We start from the raw sequence: 23,769 nt of genomic DNA, 5'->3' as shown, positions 1-23,769 counted from the left end.
ATGGCCGGGAACTGTTTTCGCCGGTTCTGGTGGTGGCTCCCGTTCGCGATCCTATCCGGGTGCTTCCTCCCCGCGGTGGTCGTCGAAGCCGGTCGTATTTCGTGCACGTCCACCTTCCTCACGGAGGCAGCGCGCGACGGGCGGTCCGACGCGGACGTGATAATCTTCCTGGGCGAGAGATGCGACGGGGAGATCAACATCACCGAGATACAGGATCACTTGGAGCGCGCGCCCAATCTGGCCGGCGAGCTCTCGATCAGCGTGATGCCGCGATCTCGTGAGTATACATACGACTTGCGTCCGACTTTATCCGACCGGACGCTATAGGTACTCATTCAGTAAACGTGCCGCGGCGTCGAATGGAAGCGCCGAGTATTGCAAGTTTTATACGCGCGATACCTGGTTGGAAAAAACGTTTTTTTTCCCCCGTGCAGATATCTCACAAATATTTTATGTATAAATTACAGTGAGAGATGTGTAACTAGAAAATGGTCCAAACGAATGGACATTGAGAATTTATAAGTGACCAATGATACCTAGCGACGCCGAATAATTAATTATAAGGAGGATTCATGTTGGGAAGACAACGCTAAACCTAAGACATACCGCGCACCACGTAGGATAGTAGTCTTGAATACATTAATTAATTCGAGGGTTATTTCTCTCACCTATAGTAATAAATTATACGCGCCTGTACGTGCAACGTGCAACGGTAACGTTAAATTTTAACGTAATACGTTTGCTCCACACCGAGAGTAATGATATTATGCGTATATCCGCAACATATATAGACCGTAATATAATCATTTCGCGCGCTTCCGTTACGCGTTATCAAGCCGGCCCTAAATTTGCACCCGCATGAATCACGATGATGTCCAATAATCCAATTACGTATTCAAATCGAAACTCGGTCGGTTATGCGTTTGGCATAAGCGCGCTGGTCTCTGGCGAGCCGCAAAGAGCCCGAGCTCTCGAGCGTCGTTTGTCCTGTGGATGCCGCCGGTACGCGCGTCTCGCGCGCGGAAATGACGTAGCGAACTGTCTCTGGAGTGCCGTCTCGTCTCGAGGACACGAGACCGGAATATAATGCGATTTGCGTGGCAGGAAGTTGATACGTCGAGCTCTAGAGTGGCTCAGACGATTCCACGTTCGCAAACCCGATCTTCCCGTAAGAGAAAGAGAGAGAGAGGGGTGTGTGTGTGTGGTCGAGAGAGATTCGCATTCAGGAAGCGCTACTAATAGCATCTCCACCGTATTGTTTGCACCGTCGTATCTTGCACAATCGCCAACGGCGGCACAGAGACACGCGGTACGTATCCACTCAGCGCGGAGTGATATGTACCTATCCGGCAGCAGCGCTTCTGAATAGAATCGGGTTTCAATGCGACGAGCCAAACATCAGGGGCTTCGATGTTGCGTCGAGTGCTGACTGTAACGAGGGAAGTACCGCGTATATATATATATAATATATATAGGAGTAAGCGCGTAACTGCGGCTGTCTCGTTATTATCATCCCGCGGGATGAAAGAGGATAGCGAGCTTATCGGAATCGATAGCCGACTCGCGAGCCTATTGAAAATTTGCGCCATTAAATCAATATACGTCACACCCGCTCTCTCACCAACCACCCTGTAACGCGGTGTCTCTCGCTCGCGTGCTGCGGTAACAAGTTGCCGGGAGTCGAGGATCGCCCGACCCCGAAGTCTTCCGAAGTCTAGCCTCGCCGATCGTCGCCGTCCGCTCCCCCGGGGAATTAAATGGTCCGATTAATTAATTTTCCAGTGACGTGTGAGACGGAAACCGCGGGCCTCGGCGCGCTGATCCACGCTCTCGGCGAGAGCAACACGAAGGCGGTGATAGCCGCGCTCGACAGCTCGATCTGCGAGGTCGCCGCCAAACTCGCGCATCTTGGGAATAAGCCGCTGCTAACTTGGACTTGTCCGCTGGTGAGTGTTATCGCGCTTACACTCGCAGCCGGTCTTCGGTAGTTTACACAGTTATCGGAGCCGTTGAACGGCAATTAAGGTCCTCGTATCTTGAGGAATGGCCTCGTGAAAATACTTGGTATGAAACAAAGATGCTACATTGCAGCTTTATCTGAAAAAGAAATCACGGAATGAAAGAGAAAGATCTAAAATTTTATGTCGCGTCGAAATTAAGCATCACGTATGCCTGACTATTGTTGACTTGTATCACCGATTCGTTAAAAAAACTATTCTCTCTATGACATTTTGACAATTTTTATTTTACACAAATCCATAAAACTATTTCAAAAATTTTTTAAATTAATTTTCCTGTCCGAGTGACATTTATGGCCTATATTGACGTTTCGCTTTGTATTCAGATTAAAAATTAGTGCAAACTTTTTTATACGCAGATTCCGACATGTGTTTCTCGGAATTCCAGAATATGTCATTGGATGTTAATATTATTAATAAAAAACAAACCGTAATCTATGGAGTAATAAAAATGTGAAACAACAAGGTTTGCGTCGCCAGCGACGTGCAGCGAAAGGAAATATCAAATACCTACAAATTTTACGTGTTTATTGCGGGGCGCGTTTGTAGCAAACCGTGAAATACGGCGCGACGTTATTTAGTCCCGTTGCATTTTTTTTCCCCCCCGGCGAGCAAAAGTTAAAATAATGAAAATTTGTGTGCTCGTAAATAATTGCATACCAACGTAATATCCGGACTGAAATTAGAGAGACCGTAAATTTCGGGCCTGTCGGCCCTCGCGCAATTGATTCTACTGGAGGAGCTAATTTTAATTTTAATTTTCGACTTTCGAGCGTCATTTGAACCTTCGGGGCCGGATAAATGGTTATTTCCCGTTATTTGGTTTTCTAATTGGCGCACGTCCAATTATAGACATTTCCGATGCACAATTAAGCGGCAAACTCGTAGTGTATCTCCGCGTCGGGTGTCTCGACGAGGCAGTAATATAGAGCCTCGTCAGAGCTCCTTTGATTCACCGTGAACTTCGTCAACGGTAAAGCGCAATTTGCTTGAACGAAAAAAAGTCGCCATCTTCGCGAAAAAGCTCGTCTTTATATTCGCTCGTATAGATATTTCATACGGTTTCCCCAAGGCAAAACTTGTATCATCGTTTCAACGAATCCCGACGTATACTTTCGCATATCCTGTGACTCGCCTAAAAAAAATAGAACTGAATTTCACAGCCCCGTTATGTACATTTAACCTTTAGCCCTTTTCTGAAACAGTTTTCAACTAAAAAAAAAACGCGAAACACAAATTGTTTTAAAATGTTATTATTGCGGAGTATACCAGTAAGGAATATTTGGATTTTATTTTACTACGAGAAACACAAATAAACCATACGTACATATATACGTGTTATTTCTTTTGAAGAGATATACGCATAAAAATAAATATCCCGCAAATTTTTCACAAATATTTTTCTGTAAAACGATTTTGTTCTGGTCGTGATGGTATATTGATTTTAAATAGATGCGAAAATAAAACGTCTCGGGTATCGTCTCTCGTTAAAATTTGAGATCATGAATGTCGATAACTCATGTTCCAGAGAGATTTAAAGGAAAGGGATCTATCCTCGATCATTAGGCTGTCTCCGTCATTACCGTCGATGGCCGATGCTGTAACGGAAATATTTCTGCACTTGCAGTGGAAGACCGCGGCCGTTATCAGTATAGGTAAGTTCCCGAATAACATCGTAATAATATATAATTGCTCTAAATAAATTCTGTTGAGCGAATGACGTAAGTGATAGAAAAAAATAAAATAAAATAGTATTATTTCAATTTTGGTTGTACTTCAATACTTTTTTACCGTCTATTTAAACAAATAATATTTTTTTCGCTGTTCTCATCCAATTTAAATTATTTTGAAATAGAAACATCATGAAATAAAAGAATAATAAAAAATGATTTTTTAAGGAATAAATAACGAAGGTATATAAATTGTTTAATTTAGCTAAATTAAACTATTTTATTTTTGCGAATATATTCATAAAAACGGATATTTTTATAGAGATTGCACGTGATAAGTTATACAAAAAGTTTTTTTATTCGTCAGGGCAATCACTTCAATTGCCATGGCTTGTTCGAAACAAGCACTGACTCGGCGCAGTCCTTTTCTCGCTTCTCTCCCACAAAAGAATGCCACGAAATTTAACCTAAATATGTTATGCATTTCCCAAAAATATATATAACTTTGTGACAGTTGATTAAAACTTACAATCCTCATAAATTCAGCTTGAGAATTACGTAATGTATTTTGCAAGTCGGCCCCGTCAAACAATGTGCGCAAAATTCGCGGTGCAAAAAAAAAGCTCATTTATTGCAACGTGCGCTGCATGAGAAAATTACGTATGGCTTCGCGTCCCTGACGTCAACGGTCCAATCTGGCTCAGTCGAGTCCAGGGCTTAGGGATTAAATCGCAAATGCGAACAATGCGAAAGGATCCGAAAGGGACGATAACGACGATAACAACCAGTGACGGGACCGAATCATGCCCGACTGCCCCGACTGTCCATTAAAACGCGATTCGCCGCCCGACGCGACGCGCGCGCGTTGAATTTTAATGCGCACTTGACGGTGAGAGACACGATTAATGCCGCAGATCGCGAACCGTGGTCCAGCCTGGACCGTGCCGTGATCAATGCATTCCGAAGGCTCGGCGTCGTTCTGCGGTACCACCTGATTCTACCCCATCGCGCCACCCTCGAGCAGATCCGCAGGATTCTAAGGTCCATGCACAGCGTCTCCCGTCGTGGTAAGTAACGCATCCTTAATCCCATTATACGGAAACTCACGGGCGTTACTCGGCACTTACAATCCCGACTCTCTCTCTCTCTCCCCCTCTCTCTCTGCTGAAGTAACTACCGACTAACTATTGGATTGGAGGATTAAATGGCGCAAGGTAACGCACCTTCGTCCTGAATGGCAAACGACATGTACACGCGTCTCTCTCATCCTCTCCTACTGCCATCCCTTCGTGATCGAGAACGTTTATGCAGTTCGCTCCGCGATTGGTGCGACGCAGTTTGATGGCGATGCCATCAACTCTGAACCATTCCCAGATAGTGCTCGCGACTTAATCCTTTGATTACGTTCCTTTGTCGCTGTAAAATTTACATAGGGTGCCTCGGTACCTTCGACTTTAACTCAATTTGATCCTAATCAAAGCCGATTTCCTTTCTTTGTTATAATAACATCTCTCGAGGTGTCGGAGCTCTTTCAGCAGCGATCTTTTGGCCCTTGCGCGGAAATAACAAAATTTTATCACTTTCCGAGAAATGAGTGTGTAACATCGAAAGAGAGGGAATTCATCGTTAAAATAAACATGCAGATTTATTACATCCCTTTGCAAAGTAAATTGGCATTCGAAAATTAATATTTTCCCAAAACCAACTACCGAAGTAGAATAAACATAGCGTTTTGCAATGACAGGTGCGAGTTATTGCCTGTTTACATGCTCTTTGAGAATTGGATCTAAGGGGAAATCTATTTCTGAAAATCTCTTTACAAATCTTTTATTCCCTTCATAGGGATTAAGATAACTCGGCAAGCGAAATTCTCCGAGTAAAAATAACAGAACAAGAAAATTACACTCGCGTGCGCGCGGTATGTGTTTATAGAGGGTCGTGAAGTTAACAACGTCTTTCTAAATGTTTCCGCGGTACATAAAAGACGTAGCCGAGAACTCGCGGCCGGCTGCTGCTGAGCCAGGCTTAGCGGCGATGAAACCCACCTGCAGCCAATCCACAGGTCTTCCAACTGCAACATGTACGAAAAAGGAGGAGAACGTTTGTAGGGGCCGTTCGAGGATCGTTACGCGAATTAAAATTTCGACGTGCAGATTTTTGCAATTCTTTTGCCCGACACATCGACCGCCGCGTAAATCGCGCGCGTTTTAGCATCTCCGCGAAAACAGCTTGGTTAACGACAATTTACGACGCCCGGCGGTGTACTCGCGGATGCAAATGAAACGAGTAATGGCACGACGTGACCCATTCAGAAACGGGCCCAAGCGAATGTACATATATCTCCATATATACGAGATATAATGTAGTCAAAGTCCGTTTTAATTAATTTCAGCCTTATGAATGAAAGGTTCGCTTCGCGTTCGACTCGTTAAAGTGAGCACGATTCGTCGCGGGTCTGGGGAGGATATAATTACCGCGCGTCGTTTACGCAAATGTAAAGCGTACGAAATCGCGAAATGGCGACGAACGAGAGGACCTTGCCCGCTCAATTATTGCGTCAGGGATCCGTTTCGCGTCATCACAATGTTTCAGAGAGAAACAATGTTACGATTGTATTTTATGAAAGGGAGTATCCCTTTTTGTTTCTCTGTTTCTTCCTGTTGCTAATTAATATTAATTAGTCTTATTTAGTGCTTCATCTCCAGCCTGTAACATTTTAATTAAAATCTCCGGCTTTAATGTACTTCCGAACGGTATAGGGCCATAAATTCAATCTCCACTCGATTGGTCATCCTCTGGTCGTTAGCTAATATATCATTTTTCATGTGATTTATTCTTCTCTTCTCATATGTCTTTTTTCCTCGCTCGTCCCTTTACTCTTCTCCTCTCGTCCATGCACATACATTTACAATGTATCGCATGTTATACCTAGAGGCAAATATACGAATTCACGATTCAATATCGTGAAAAAGATGGGTTTTACTATTTCCTCATTTTTCGTTTGATTAAACATATTTTAACTTTTCAAATATTGTTTTTATAGAAAATCAATAACTCATCGGAAACGTTTCGAATTTTTATTGAATATTTCGTTTCATCCAATAAGACATGTAAATACTAAACGCGCCGTTTTTATGATCAATGTTCAAAATATATAACAGTTACTATATTATCTTAATTCATTAATGACAAAGCTAAGCAGGTAGAACTTGTCGACTAATAAATTTAATTAGTTTCATTAATAAGACTAAAGTACCATAGGTTTTGCTTAAATACAATTCCCTAAATACCATAATATTACATGTGAATTTATGTTTTTTAAAAACATTTTTAAATCAATTTTGGTGTTAGTTAGAATACTTTAAATGACCGAGTGGGTAGTTTATCGTGCCTTCCGACGCGTGCATTTGATCGGAACATTTATTATTTTGTGTCTGGCACTTAGGAGTTACTTTGTGCAAAAGTAGAAATGGGCCAAATCATTTTTGGCGTAGCTAGAATTTTTTAAGTGACTGAGAGGATGGTTTATCGAGCATAAGGGTGCCTTCCGACGCGTGCGTTTGATCGAAATATTTTGTATTGTGTTTGTGGCACTTGAGTTACTCTGTGCGAACCTAGATATGGGACGAATCTTTTTTTTTTAAATCGCTCCGGGAACGTTCCAACGTTCAACCAGCTGCGAGTATTTCATATTGCTCTTTACATCACGCACGTCCAGGCACGTTATAAACTTGATTCTTTTTTCTCCTTGCCAGCCACGGTGCTCTGTCTACCACTGCTCGACGAGATGACGAGCCGCGTTCTGATCGAATTGAACGTCGCGTGGCAAACGCACATCCAGAATTCCGTCATTCTGATGATCCACACGGAGGATATCGACCCCTTTCTACCGACAGACGACTCGCCCGCGCCGCCCACGTCGCTCCCCACCGAACCGTCGACCTTGGCCCGCTCCGCGATTACTCAGTCTTCCAATTTTTCTACCTCGAATGTAACTCGCGCCGGCCCGTACGCGACCCCGGATAGAGACGAGAGGATGCAGATGGTGCAGCGGACCGCGCGAAGATTCGCCCCACCGCGGAATCTCAGCAGCACCACGTTGGAGAATCTACTTGTGATCGCGCCGCTTGATCAGAGGTAATCAATCATTAACGACGTTAACCCGGGGACATTTTATCGATGTAAGCAGGTTGCGGGTTTGGAACATTCTCAGCCCGAGGAATAATACAGCTTCTTCCACGGAATATAAAATCAGACGCTCGGGCAGAATATCAATTGACAAAGAGATATGGGCTATTTAGTTACAAAATCAATTTCAATTTTCTTATTTATTGAATTCGAGATCAATGCAAAGGGTCTTGCAATATCTATAGCTTCTCTTCTTACAATTGGACTAAAATCTGCCTTCGTTACATCCCAAAAGTAAACGGTGTATCATTCGTGATGAATAATATTCTCTCTGCGACATTAATATATGTTTTTTTTTTAAACCTCGCGAAAATTGGTATCAATAAGTTAAGGCATCTTAAGTCCAATGATAAGTTTCAATTGTTATTAAATAATCGCGATTATGTCATCCACAAATGTCGCAATTGAGCAAGAACAGCAACGGATCATGAATAATTCTGCAGTCACGTTGGCAAATTAATTAACGTCCTCGGAATTACGTAATTAATCACCTGTTCTTCAGAATACTTGTAGCTTATTTTCTTCGTACATACTTGATAAGAAGGGATATAAGTACGAGAGAGAGAAGATTTATAATGGCAAAAATTGCACGTTGCCTAGAAAATCCTTCCTAGATGAACTTTTAAAAGTTCTCGGAAAATAGTCGCAAAAAATATCAGCGCGCTGTAATGCACCGGCAGCTTTCATCTCTCTTCAGGGACATGTTTATAATAATTATAAATATATAGCTTTGGTTAAAAATATTTTCACTATATGGAAACGTTTTTACTATACGTTCTGTATAAATTAACATTAATATATTTAAAAACACGTTTGCAAAACACGCGATAATAACAAATGTTGAAATAATTCGGCTAAAATATCCCCGAATATCCGTTGCCTTTTAATTTGCAATTATCGATCATTTTATTCGAGGTACATTATATTCTTATCTATACAGTCATTTAATTGTTTAACACGAATCTAACCGACAAAATTCAATTAGGATACAGATTGTCGGTGTGAGTCAGCTGAGAAGTTGACCTTAATCGAAGGGCTTTCCCTTGTTCAATTGAGGCAACGAGGCTACGTAATTACGAAATTCCGAACATGATGATGTCTCGAATTATAATACAAATCGCGCCTGTCGGATCATCGAGCCGAGTTAATTGTAGGCGTCGATCCGTGTAATTCGCCCCGTGATTAACTCGTGAGTGAACGGGTGCCGCGGTGCCTTCGGCGCGGCGGGACGTCGCGACGCCGCGTCGCCTCGCCTTACGTGACGCTCCCGCGGGGGGTTTTCTTATGCAGGTACGACGTGAAGAAGGTCCTCAACGGCACGCAGGATTACGCGACGCTGGCGTTGCTCGATCGACTGAACGAATCGCTGACCGTGCTGACACGCGACAACAGCAGTCTCGACAGCCACAACAACAAAATGTACACGTACGCCCTGATGAACTGGCGTGACGCCGGCTGGGAGCCGATCCTTGCGGTGGTCGAGCGGCACCAGCAGCTGCTGGTCCAGCAGCTGACGCCAAGCGCGGTGGCGTTTCTCAACGTCGAGGCGCCCGATCTGCCGTCTTGCGACGTCGACGGCGATTGCCCGAGTGAGTTTGCAGGAGATATGATAATAAGCACTGTGCGCGTCAATTTTATCGCGTAACTAATATAACATTAAACGCAATAGTATTTCAAACGGAAAATCGCACTTGGTAACAGTGTACCTAAACTGTGAACCAGAGTCTGCGGATGACCTGCAATTAATAATGCATAATTGGCGTTGCATGTCTCGTGGCGAGCGATTTTATTCATTGGGGTTTTATAATGCACGACGCTGGTGCAGCGATCGCGCGCGTTTGCGGATAGACGATCGGAAGAGATACTGTCAAAAATAGGACGGGATAATTGCGGAATGGGGAAAAGGTGCGAAGGAAGGGATCCCTCTCCCTTCGTATCTTTCACCGCCGGGATCGGGATCGATATAGGCGGTTTCCCTCGATTCTGAAAATATCGCCCGTACTGACAACACCGTAATGAGGTAATGCAGTGCATTAATTATTTAACAGATGGCTTGGCCGACATGTCTTTCCGTACCACACATATCGTAGCTATTATTCTGGGGTCGCTGCTGTTCACCTTTGTCGTCATTGCCGTCGCGATTATAATCCGGTGAGCGATCACTTTTATCACGTTATACATCATATCATTTATAGCCCGTAGCCAAACCGTAGAATCGTGGCATGCGTCGACGCTCCCCGTCCGTCCCTAACTGCCAGAAATACCTACCTTTTTTTTTATTTCTGATGCGCAAATGTATACAGTTTTTAGAATTATAATATTAGTTTTTCAGAGTAACGTCCTGATTACTGACTTAAATTTATTTGGCATTATTTCATTTCTTATTGAAATAATAATTAGAAAACGAACAAGAAGTTACGATATATAAATCCTGTTCTCCAATAAATTTTATCTTCAAAGATTATGACTAATGTAATGCATGCATTAAAAATGTATTATGATAAATGTAAACGAAAGATATAATTTAATACAGATTTAAATTAATTGTTATTACAGAATTTCAATATAATACAAAATTCAGAAAGCATCGAGTAAAACTTTCATCCTGAAACATCGATTTTCGAAGCGTTTATTTACATACATACATAAATTCATGGAAATTCTCTACTTCTTGTGATTCTTAATTAGTAGAGACTTTTTCTCTGTGTACGTTGGGTACGTCAACAATTTATTGCAGGAAGCGGCTGCTTAAAAAAAGGATGTCCAAGGGTCCGTACAAAATCATTCTAACGACGTCGGACTTCGTTTTTCCTCAAGTGCCTCCAGTAGATTCGAGAACGGTGAGTGGAATTTCATTCAGGAGACATGACAGGAGCTTTTAATCCTTCCCTTTCAGGCGCCGGCGAAAGGATTAAAGAATCCTCGGGTAGAATTACTTGAGTTATTAATGAAGTTACTTGATTACTTCTTTTATCAATGTCTTTGATCGTTCCTACGTGAAATATTGGCGTGAAAGGAATTAATATCTGTTGCTAAACTCGCCGCGGAGTTTGTGCTATAAAAATTCTGCGACGTTTACTTTTTATTGCACGTCGAAACAAAACCGTAATCCGACGTCCTATACGTCGGCGAAAACAATTTTTCACTGTCAGTTGGCTCAGGATTGTGGAGTCATGTTAGTACTGCGGACGAACTTTTTCTTTTACGGGGTGGAGGGGGGGGGGGAGTCTTCTTAATATAACGCAACGGATAACCGTGCCGTATACACGGGAGTTAAGATTTGCTCGGGGTCTTGATAGGATTATCTATTTCACGCGGGAGAACGATCGCTATGTGAGCTCCTAAATTATTAGCAGAAATACGTAGTAGAAATAGCCGATAAAAGTGCTAAATGTCATCGTGACACCCAGTTCAGACGGTTTAATTGAAGCCTCTGGGCGAACTTTTATATACGCTAGTGTACATTAAACGCCATACCCGTCGTAATCTTTACTTTAAAAAAGTGACGCTTACAACTCTTTTACGATTTTGATACTATATTTAACGACTGCAATGCTCGACGTAAAAGAACGTCGTATTTCCGGAATGTGATTTTTCCCTCGAAGAAAGAAATTATACACAAAGTTGAGATAACTCAAAATCACTGTGTAAAGAAATATATATAAAAGAGAAATATACATAATAAAGGAGGGATTTGTGAAGCACAATAGGCAACACAATGAGTACTCTTTCTGCGAGCTTGCTCATGCGTATAAAGCATTATATTACGTGCAACTTCGATTTCTCATTTCCGCACTTACAGCTTTTTTATGTCAAGGATCAGGCAGGGGTCGGGTGCTTTTCCAGTAAACATTCTGTATAACTACTCGATCCTATTACTTCGCATCGTGTACCTTCCTCCCCCTCCTCCCGGTTTGTATCCGTTCGAGTAATTTCCGCGGTAAAGGCGCACTTTATCGCATACCGGCTCGCGCGTGTTCTCAGGTAGACGAGGGCATCGAGGCGATGCTGTGCTGCTGGCTGCAGCAGCTGCAGGAGTTCGGCGGGCCGGAAGTCGAGAAGCCGGATCTGCTCCAGCTCGGGAGCGTCAACTCGCTGAGGCCGTACCTGCAGGCCAGCGGCGGCAACATACCGCGGCACACCTTCTTCAAGGATCCGCGTGCTAGATATAACGTGAGTGTACCTATATATAGTATATGAGCACGACGAGCGTTGCCGTCTAACGCAATCGCGAAACCCAGATACACCTCTCGCGTCCACTTCCGTCGCGGCTTCCGTACGAGAAACGCAGCGCGCCTCCCGCGATCCTGCGGTTACCTCGACCTCACCCTCGCTACAGATTTTAATCTCCGTTGATCGAGTTTCCGTGTTGATTCCACCAGACTCCGCTAAACTTAAATCATTTACGAGGAGCGACACGCGATAGGAGGATAATAGCACGTGGAAATAGTTCACCAATATCTTCCAGTGTCCAATTTTATCCCGTAACCCGTGTTTATATATAAAAAAGAAAATATAGAGCGAGAATCAGCGCGGCGGGGAAAAAGAAGACTCAGGACGTTCCATATATCCGCTTTCAAGGCATTATCGGTATCCTACATTGTACATACCTTCGCCGCCCTTGCAAACAATTTCACCCTTGATCACTTCCGAGAATTTTCTGCTTGACATGACGCGCGGTATTATCCGACAGCGCTAAGAATATATATTCCGAGACGCACGTCGATATTCATTTTCGCGCGTCGTGGACGTCAGTGTCCCTTATGCGGTGACGCTGATTAATACCGTAAGTTCCGTAAGTTCCGGAATATGCTAGGACTACCGATAAGAACCTCTTGTGTACCTAATGAAGATTGATAAGACAGCATTAAAACTATCTAAAACGCGTTCGCAATGGCCAGGAGCTAATCTCCGATTTACTTCGATCGAACGTCAAATCCTTTTTCTCCCCGCGGGCGACATAAGTCGATAGATTACACCAAGACGGATGCTGCGCTACACGGGCGCTCGGAGTTAATGATCCGATCTTGATTTCTGGTAGGGTGACTTGGTACAATTGAAGGAGCTGCCCTTTCAAGGTACGTTCGAACTGAAGAACAAGGCCATGGACGTGCTGGTCACGGTAAAGGCGCACATCCTTTTATTCATACTTCTGAGTTAGATTTGATCGAATTTCTTTCCACTTTTCTACGTTTTCTACTTTTGAGCAGATCCACGGGCTGCGACACGAGAACCTCAATCCCCTGATTGGATGCCTTAACGAACCTACGAGACCCTGTCTAGTGTCGGAGTACTGCTCTAGAGGCTCCTTGGAGGACGTACTCGTCCAGGACGAGATTAAACTCGACTGGTCCTTCAGATTATCCTTGCTCACCGATCTCGTACGGGTGAGTACGATCTCAAACACGATACGTTAAACGTAAGTTAAGAGGCCAAGAAGATTTCCGTGAACCAGAAGGATTAAAAGAGATCGAAAAATTTTATAGAATACATATTATATATCCCGTTAATTTTTTAAATTAATATAATGAGATAAATAATCAATAATATAAAAATTAAAATAGAACACTGAATGTTTGACATCCATATACGATTGGAAATATTAAAATTATTATACGAAATTATCAGGGATTTCAAATTTTAATTTCGATGGTAAATGTTTTAATATGATTTAGAGTTTCGAAACTTGAAATTGATTCTGTGCACACTCTGAAACTACGATAATTTTGGGTGGTTTGTTCGCTTCAGGGCATGAAATATCTTCACGGCACTCCGATACGCGTCCACGGCTATCTCACGTCACGGAATTGCGTGATCGATGCGAGGTGGGTCTTGAAAGTCACCGATTACGGGTTGCCTGCATTTTATGAAGCTCAGAACATAGTGCCGCCGGTGAAAACAGCTCGAGGTGAGTCTCCTTTGCCTCGACTTCTGCTCCGCCTCATTATATCTTCTTCAGTGTACACTCGATGTGATCTTTCGCGAAATAGAATTTTTAAATTAAAACTTATACAAGCAAGAAAGATCATAATAACTCCAACAGAGCCCCTCGAGAATATCATATTATTACAAGTTTATCTTTAGATCTACTTTTAGAATTGAATAAATATTGCATTTCGCGCTCATCAGACGCCATTATCTAAGTGTTTGCGCGCTGTTTAGAAATTTTGCCGAGGTTACTATTACTTAAGTTATAAAGTTTCGCTAATTAAAAGTTAAACTGCGTGCTTTACTAATTGAAGATATTCAGACCGAGAGCCAGGGTTTTGCATTATTTTAGAAGATAGGATTATAGCGGGGGAGTGTGAGAATAGAATAATTAACATAATTGAGCCGCTATTAATTTCGTTAATAATACTGTCGGCTTAATCTGTTGGGTAGACCTGTTATGGACCGCGCCGGAGCTGCTTAGGCATCCGAATTTACAGAAAAAGGGAACCCAGCCGGGGGATGTTTACAGTTTCGGAATTATCATGCAGGAAGTCGTTGTTCGCGGAGAACCATTTTGTATGCTCGCCCTATCTCCGGAAGGTAATGTGTGTGCGAAACTTCTATTAACAAACATTTAAAGTAGCGCGGACATTCTGTTCTTTTCCTATGATATTTCAGATCTGAAATAATAAAATAGATCGAGAAAAATGCGTTTTTTTAATGTCTGTATAATTTTTAATTATACATCTAATAAATTAATGTTGAAAGGACTACCAGCAATTTTTAAGTTATGCTTAGTGCGATAATTACTCCGCAAACGTCTCGTATTACTGCGAATTGCATTTATCGAACAAATAATTATAATATATGAATGAGAAATGAGATAAGAACGAGCCAATTCCTCGTGCGTATCGTTTTCCGATAAAATGATTAACGACACAGACACATAATTAGAACTCCGATTTTACGATTACTATAAATCCAAATCATATTCACTAATTTAATGGCATCGATTATCCAAGAACGCAAGCGTGAAACTTCGAAATCTTGCAACAGTCGGTTGCGGTCGATCGTTAGCGATTTGAAATTCTAACGCTAGAATTTTATAATCGCTACACTCGAGGACCGAAATGTCAGGCGTCGTCTCACGTATCCCGCAGATATAATCGAGAAAGTTATGAAGCCACCGCCCCTGATCAGACCGTCGGTCAGCAAAGGCGCCGCGCCACCGGAAGCCATAAACATTATGCGCCAGTGCTGGGCGGAAACTGCTGAAATGAGGCCCGACTTTGACGACGTGCACGATCTCTTCAAGAAGCTAAATCATGGGAGGTAAAATCGATGTCCGACCATATAATCCCTGAGGCATTGTGCCTTGCGCCCTTAGAGGGGAAATATTAGATGTAACATTGGCCGGAAGTTGAGGGCTGCGCTGTCAAAATCTATTTCTCGCAGATCTAATCACGATTTAATAGCCTTGAACAGTTTTAGCACCGATTATAGAGATTTCTTTGTATTATGAATATTAGGAAAATATATTTTTCTAAAAAATACATAATAAAATAAATTGATTAGACTCTATAAGGTCTTCAATTTCAAAGAAATGTCTTTTTTAAATTAGCTTCGTAAATATCATCAACTTGAGACACGTATATTTTGATAATAATCGAAAAGACATCACCGACAAACCACGCGTGTTATTTTCAGAAAGGTAAACTTCGTGGACACGATGTTTCAAATGCTCGAAAAATACTCGAACAATCTGGAGGAACTCATTCGCGAGCGAACGGAACAGCTTGACATGGAGAAGAAAAAGACCGAGCAATTATTGAATAGAATGTTACCTGGGTAAACAATAGAAACATCTAAAATTTTGTTACTTCATGAAAACAATATTTTTTTTTCTCTCGGAATTGGTCGGATAAAGTTACTGTCGATATCAAAATTTAATAATTCACTTCAATTAGGGTACAGTGGGGTATTTTGAATAGTGGGATAATTTGGATAACAGTAAGTATTTGCAAGAATTTCGGAAAAATAAGAGATTTTAAGATACATTTTATTAGATCAATGTCTGATCTAATAAAATGTATCTTAAAATCTTCTATTTTTCCGAAATTCTTGCAAATGCTTACTGCTATCCAAATTACCCCGCTGTACCCTACCTAAGAATTAGAACTTGAAATTGACAATTTGTCAAAATTCTTTTAAATTGACAAACTGACAATTTTAATATTCCCGGAAAAATGAACGTATTTGACTCGGTGTTTTTAGTTCGGTCGCGGAAAAGCTGAAGCTCGGCATGCCTGTCGATCCCGAAGAGTTTCGCGAGGTCACAATTTATTTCTCAGACATCGTTGGCTTCACGACGATATCCGCGCGCTCGACGCCCTTCCAAGTGGTTGATCTTCTCAACGATCTGTATACTTGCTTCGACGATACGATTAACGCGTACACAGTTTACAAGGTAATCGCAATAAATCATAACTGCGTGGCCATATCGGTTTTTGACAAGTTTATCATACATATAAATAATCTTATTCGTATAAAGATAAAGTAGCATAACATAATTATGTTTACAGAAGAATACATTGCAATATGAAATAATAAGGTTAAATATCAAGCCTAATTTTACGAAGAATACAAATGTACATTTTAAGTGAAAATCGTACTTGTGGATTCAAATTTTGCTTTTCTAAAAATATCCAAAAGTCTTTGAATATTTTTGTGTATATAAATTGTGTTATAACGTTAAACGACATTTTTGTCACAAGACTGTCAGATTCCCGCACTACAGAATGCATGTATTCGAATATCACAGGTGGAAACTATCGGGGATGCCTACATGGTTGTAGGCGGCTGCCCGGTGAGAATACCAGATCATGCCACTCAAGTAGCAACTATGGCGCTTGACCTGTTACATCAGAGTGGAAAATTCAAGCTAAAACACCTTCCGGACACGCCGCTCAGATTACGCATCGGTCTTCACACGGGTTAGATATTCGAATAATTTCTACTTAATTTAATCATCGTTAAAAGTACAATAATCGAAAGATGGAAATTACCTTAAACCTTTTATCTTACTTCGCTTTTTGCTGTTGAAGCTGAAACAAATTATGATAACGATTAATGTCACATCATTTTAATCGACCGATTAATCAATTAACTCTCAATCAACCGTGAAAACTTCGCGATGAAAACATATAAAATTTCATATAAATGATTGAAATCCTCTCTCGTTTGGAGATTTATATCGTCTCTATATTTCACGCTGATTAAATCCGTGCTGAAATAGCAAATCTGGATGACATGCCGACGGCGTTTCTATTATTGGTAACTTCGGCGAAAGAAAAAAGAAAATGTTTTCACGTACCTCGGTCGACGTATTAAGGAAAGGAATTCACTTTTCCTCCCTTGTCAGGCCCGTGCTGTGCCGGCGTGGTAGGTTTAACAATGCCGCGTTATTGCTTATTCGGCGACACGGTGAACACCGCCTCGAGGATGGAGTCGACCGGGGCGCCGTGGCGTATCCATTTGAGCCAGGCGACGAGGGATCGATTGACGCAGGTCGGCGGTTACCACATCGAATACCGCGGGCCCACCGACGTCAAGGGTAAAGGCAAGATGCCGACCTACTGGCTGCTCGGCAAGCAGGGTTTCGACAAGGAGCTCCCCAAGCCGCCACCCCTTAGGTAAGTCGCTCCATCGGCAGCATTTTCCGAATTCCCACCCCACCCCGAGCGCCCCTCTGACTCCCTGCAAGCGCGGGGCTCGTCGACGTGTAAACGTGGCTCGGCCCGTGATTTAACGCTTCGCGCGCATCCGACAGGTCTGATTAAGTTCAATTTATTGCGGCGGGTCCTCTCCCTCTTTTATATTCGACGCCGGGTGTCACCACTCTTTCTTCATTCGTGCTCGTTTTGCCTGGAATGTAACGTGACGAGGGTAGTCGCCAAATAAGTTCCTTGAGCATCTTTTTAGCCTAAGCGAAGCGTGTCGTGCGCCCGAGTCGTCGTCGTCGTCGTCGTCGGAGAAATTAAGGGTCGGATTTAATCAACGAACTTTACCGCGTGTTCCTTTGATTAAGTGTCGGAGAACGCCGAGCGCGGTGGCCGCGGAAGGCGCTCGAGAGTTTTTAATTATGTAACAAATGGGTTGCGGCGCGGCGGGCGGCCCAGTACACACTGTGCGCGTAAAGTTCGTTCCAAACAACCCCGCGCGCGACTCTTACCTCGTATTTTACTACTTATAATTGTCCGACGTTACTCGCGCGAAAGTGATATAACAACGAAAGTTTTCTTTCTTTCTCTCTCTCTCTCTCTCTCTCGCGCGCGCGCATTAACTATTCTTTTATAACACCCGTGGGCAAAAAGTGACCTACTCCTCCGGTATAACGGTGCGTACAAGCGGGGGCAGGAAAGAACCTGGTATATTCTTAAAATTAACGTTTATATTATGCGGGGTGTTTCCGATCTGACGCGCAACCTTTCAGCCGCAGATGGCAGACGCGAATCTAAGAAAAATAGCTGTCTCACGAAACCCGAGGTAGTCAGTTTTATGTTAATGCGCGCGGCGATGGAGAGAGCGCGCGGAGAGAAAATTTAATAATTTCCTCCCACAATTTACGCACAAGTGTAATAAAAATTCAGACCTTCGATCGAGTAATTAATTTCGAAATGGATTTTAATGGAAATTTAATTTGTTACTCGATCTTAAAATTAAATATAACTAAAATACATATTTATACTGCGAGGTACTAATTGAAATGCATCATAAATTAAATTAATTGGATTTTATTAGTCGTTTAACGATGTGTGATAATCTGATAATTTGAATATGTGGCGCAGGTAAATTTGATTAAAAAGGCGTCAGTTTGTTTCCATTCATACTCTTCTCGCATTTTTTTAATACAGTTTTATTCGCACTATTTGATTTCCAGATATTTAATGCTTTTATCTGTTGCTATTATGCTGCTCAGAGAGAACCATGGGTAAGTAGATTCGCATATAAATAATTCAACATTCAAATTGATCACATTGTTGCTTTATGTTGAATAAATCTAGTCGCATACCGATGTAGCAAAAATTTGAACCTTAATTTCAATATCATCTGCCTAACATATTTCGCATGATCGTTTATTAAATTCTTTTTTTTTGTCTAAGCGTTAAAAAAAATCAGGAATTTTTATATAAAAAGTTGATCGCCGACTTTTATCAGCCAGTTACGAGCAACGTGGACTAAAATGAGAATGCAAAAACGCGGCGCATGAATAAACATACACCGGGGACTATCAGAGCATCAAAACGACGTTTACGTCAAAATGTCAATTACTCTAAAAGTTGCCTCCCAGGTCCTTACTTAAAGTTCATTCGTTCGTCGCCTAAAGTTAAAACACCCCTCCCTTCCGTAGTGATGTAATCATATCATTCCTTGGATGCAGCTATAATCACTTTTACAACTTTCCCGTTTCTGTCAGCTTTTCACGATACCGGGCGCTAAAACCATATGCGGCGTTTCATGAATAAACACACGTATGGAACATCTGGGTCCACTGGTATCGAAATGCCGTTCGCGTCGAAATGTCAATTTACGCGAAAAATTCTCAACGTTTCCGGCATATGAACCATTCGGCGGAAAATAGTGGTATACATAAGCAACGTAAACGTTCGATGCATACCAATTTTCGTGCGCTAGCACTTCGATACGACATGAAGTTTGAGCTCTTTTCCCTTATACAAGATCATAAAAACCTGTAATAAAAATTGCATTTGAAATTTATTGGATTTTCGCAAAACGCGAATATGTATCTTTTATTTTTCTTTCGTTCTTCAAACTCAAAACGCGAAAAATGGCTTACAGCCACTATTCCGTCCAACGGTTCATACATATTTCCCCTGAATTCTCCCGAATTTTCTGAAGGCTCGACGGCAGCCTCATGCTGGGCGGCCACCAGAACGGAATGCCGAGCGAGTTGATGTGTCCGCCGCTACCGATGATCCCGTCGCAGGACGAGACGCACGAGGACGAGGAACTGGCGACTCCTGTCGAGGTCAAACCCGACCGTCAGGACTCCGTCAGCAGCGGAGTCACCAACGGCAGCAGTCGAGCCGCGTCCTTCGAGGAGGCCACCGGCACCAGGAAGGTCGCCGTGTCCGTGCACGACGAGCGCACGTTGTTGCCGAGCTACTCCCTGAAGTCCACCAGCGACTTCATCGAGGTGCTGCAGGGCAAGCAGGACACGGGGGCGACGAGGACGGGCGAGGCGGCCCACGGCGGCATGACCAAGAGCACGTCCGGCGACAACCAGGCCTCCCTCGGCGTGTCGTCCTCGGTATCCAGTGTCGAACCGACCGCGTCGTTCCTCGGCGCGTCCACCAGCTCGCTCACGTCGATCACCAGCTCGGCGGCGTATCGACAGCCGCTGGCGAGGCATCGCCGCTTCGCCGCCGGATGCATCGACGAGAACGACCTCAGCACACCGTACAATCATTACAGATGTCTGTCGCCCAACGAGTCGCATCACGGTACGTGTTCGAACATTTTAATATCTCACGCCAGTCCTTTACTTTTCAAAAAGTCTGAAAGTCCGAAAGTCAAGTTCTTTCAAAATCGATCGATTAATGAAATGTTATTGTTTGTCTTCACAATTTGAAAATTTTTAATTTAAAAATTTGTAATTTTTAGAGAGGAAATTCTTTGAACGTATACGAAGATATTTCAAGATATCTAACTTCAATTTTGAATTATTATATAAAAATGAGACGCGATTTTATATGTACATATAAAGTTTTTTAAATTATTATATTTTATTAAGAAGATATTGGATTATTCAAATATTTTCAATATTCCAAAAATATATGGGACATTCGTCGCATCTGGCATTGATTTTGCGTCCCTAACTGATCGTATAACTTTCTCTGATCTCAGGGAAGAGTCCCGGATGTCGAATGCTCAAGAGGCAGTTTAGCCTGGACCGTCCGGATGAATCGTCGGTGTCCATAATCCCGGAGCAGCCCCAGCCGCGGTTGACTCCTCGTCTCTACAAGCAAAATAGCGCGGGCGCGGCCAACGACTTGGAGAGAATCGAGGAAGTGCCACCGGCCACTCCTAAGTCCCTCCTTCAGAATTACCGTCATGCCGCTTCCGTATCCCTCTCCGTCGAATCCCTATCGTTACGTTAAAAAATCCCCCGTCGAGAGAAGTTTTTACGAGCAGAAAATCGAACATCGATACGACGCGAGTCGCGATACGTGAGCGTGTCGCGTTTGGAGCAGCGCACGATTCACGCGCCAGTAATTGATAAAAAGTCGTGTGAGCAAAAGATATACGAATTCGAGTTTTACGTCTAGCTGTAAGAAAACTACTTTTAAAAAAAAAAAGAGATCTCTGTTAAATCGAGATTAGAACGTTGACGACCACCGATCCTTGACGAGCACGACCGAGATAAAGAAACGTCGACTCGAAAACTCGCAATAATTTGTCTTTGAGGATCGGTATCTTTAAAGACGCATCCATACGCGAATGCGTAAGTGGACGAATGGATTGCCGTGACTCGTTGCTGCTCCGTTTGTATTCTTATCTGAGTGTGTATATTGTATTGATGTCTGATAATACCCGCGGGCAGGGGATCGAACGAACGCAATTTCGCGATTAGAGATTTAATGGTTTTAGGCGTGTGTTATGTAAATCGTTTACAAATCCTCGTTGGTGCAAAGGGAAACTTTCTAGGACTCACGATCAATCCGCTCTTTCCCCCCGACGTGTCTGTACCTGTCTCACATATTTCAACGTTTCATCGATGAACTATACCGCTCAACGACGATGTCATCCACACGATCTTCGATCGCTGAACTAGGCGGCATTCCAGGCAGCACAGACATTTAACGAATCCTCTTGGATACCTATCGAACGTTCAGACGACACGCGATATTCAGGATTCTGAATATTCTGGATGTCCAAGAGGTTCCACTAAATTTCTATGCCTCCACTTGAACTAGATATAACTCAATTCCTTCATTAGAACGTCGAAATCTTAAGCAAATAATGTAAACTTCTCGTTTTCAGATTTTTTCACAATACTGCGTAAGAGCGATCGTTTTTTACCTTGCAAGAATTAAAAATTGTCCCCCCCTCCCACAATTATCAACTGTTTATAGTCGTCAACGATCGTATGCTCTCGTTAGATGTACCTACTTATAAAATGAAGATCTAAAGTCGGTTTTGCTGAGTGGAATTTTAATGTTATAAAATTTCCGCTTCCACGCATTTCTCGTGGAAGGTAAGAAAGTTCCAATTTCATAAATTTAACGTGGATCTTAGGCTATTAACGGAGGCAAGAGGCAGATAACAAAATAACACAAAAGAACAGATATTTAACTAATTGATCAGTCATATTTATAATTTTTTGCTAAATATATCTCGATAAAGAAATTATATTCTTCAAGAAAGAATCGTTGAATATATTGCTCTCTCGTACATGTATAGTCTTTATGTAACAATTTACATTTCGGTCAAAACTCACGATGAACTAATGATGTCAATCGAGAAAGAAAGTTACATAGGAAGTAATTATCTACCATCTCGCGATTATGGCAGCAGAGAAGTACTTCGTCGGTCAGCAGGTACGTAAATATAAATGTGACTATAATATTGTTGTTATTTCCGGCCTAATAATTTCGTGATGGAAGTCCGAAGGAACCCTTGATCTTCGGTGTTGCGCGTTTTATAATAGCGAGTGGATTAACGAGAAGCATCCTCTTAAAGCGTTGCGCGAGAAAAATGGACAATTTAATTATGAATAAATAAAAACTTTATCCACAATTGAATAAAAATGTTACGCGCAAGCAGACAAAGCATAATTATATTTTTACGATAAATCCTACATTTTTTTCGATGTTTTTTATTTTAGATATTTCCAGCATTTGAAAAGTAAAATATTTTTGAATTTGTTCAATTACAGATTTCTTAAATTGAATAAATTTTCTAGCAAATTTTTAAATATTTGTTAATAATTTTTTTATCAACTTTTAAATCAGATTCTATTAAAATACAATTAACTTAAAATTCGGTTTAAAAAAAATACAGTTTATTTATAATTTAAAGCCCAGAGTTATTTAAACAAGTTATTAATTGTGGTCAATTGTAGTTTGCGTTAATGACGACAGTTTTGGGACAATCTGTAAATCTTCGTAAGACTATGGCTTAGATAGTTACAGTATCTTGGAGCCATCTGTGTTAAAGATTCTCTGAAGCCAATATAATCGCATGGATTATGACAGGACGGAGTTATCCAACTGGCTTTCCTAATTCATCGCTTTAGAAAATCTCTTGCGGTCGACGAACGAAAATCAATCTTGCGGCGAGTCACGGGTGACATAAGAGACGATAGACCGGCGACGGAGAAGAACTTTCTTGTTAAACGTTCTCGTGCCAAAGTGAGATTGCCATGCGGCACGGGTTCTCACTTTATGATCGTAAACGCTGGTAATGTGACGCCAAGCGCACGGATGACGGAGTGCGGAGACGTAAACATCCGGAGATCTCGCCAAGTGATCACAATGGACGATACTTCGATCGGCTTCCCGAGTACGAGACGTGCTGTGGCTAAGGGACGTATTTTATTGTCGAGTTGGGACAGTACAGACGTTTTCGATAAAGCTTTCAACTGTTTTATTGATTTCTGCATCCCGATTTGAATGTGACTTCGAAATTGCTATACACGGCGTCGCACACAAAACAATTCGACCACAGAGTTTCTGTAAATGCGAAACATTTGTTATGTTTGATTTTTAATGGTTTTTTTTTTCAATTGTATTAATTTGCGTGAAATTTCCTGTAATATGAATTTATGAATAATCATATGAATATTAGAGAAGACCCGTACTCTCATTTTAACAAAAGCGCGGTCATTCCTTTAGTACAAAGAGGCTTTTGCACTGAATTAAAATGTGTCAATTGTACAT

At 42.0% G+C, this 23,769-nt stretch overlaps 1 protein-coding gene across 1 annotated transcript; it reads left to right on the top strand.

The window, feature by feature from the left end:
* On the top strand, positions 1-22,627 carry LOC105452677 (retinal guanylyl cyclase 2). Its single transcript, XM_011694007.1, has 21 exons — positions 1-277; positions 1,783-1,946; positions 3,547-3,673; positions 4,603-4,755; positions 7,444-7,825; positions 9,167-9,465; positions 9,925-10,027; positions 10,614-10,716; positions 11,861-12,049; positions 12,918-12,998; positions 13,087-13,263; positions 13,625-13,784; positions 14,258-14,407; positions 14,968-15,139; positions 15,515-15,655; positions 16,082-16,274; positions 16,629-16,800; positions 17,229-17,499; positions 18,786-18,797; positions 19,727-20,331; positions 20,735-22,627. Exons 1-21 carry the CDS (start codon positions 1-3, stop codon positions 20,986-20,988), a joined length of 4,185 nt encoding a protein of 1,394 aa, XP_011692309.1. The 3' UTR covers positions 20,989-22,627.
* The last annotated feature ends 1,142 nt before the right edge of the window (positions 22,628-23,769 follow it).

This window comes from Wasmannia auropunctata, unplaced genomic scaffold, assembly GCF_000956235.1.
Source record: "Wasmannia auropunctata unplaced genomic scaffold, wasmannia.A_1.0 LD336026.1, whole genome shotgun sequence".
NCBI lineage: Eukaryota > Metazoa > Arthropoda > Insecta > Hymenoptera > Formicidae > Wasmannia > Wasmannia auropunctata.
This window is presented reverse-complemented; position numbering and strand designations above follow the sequence as displayed.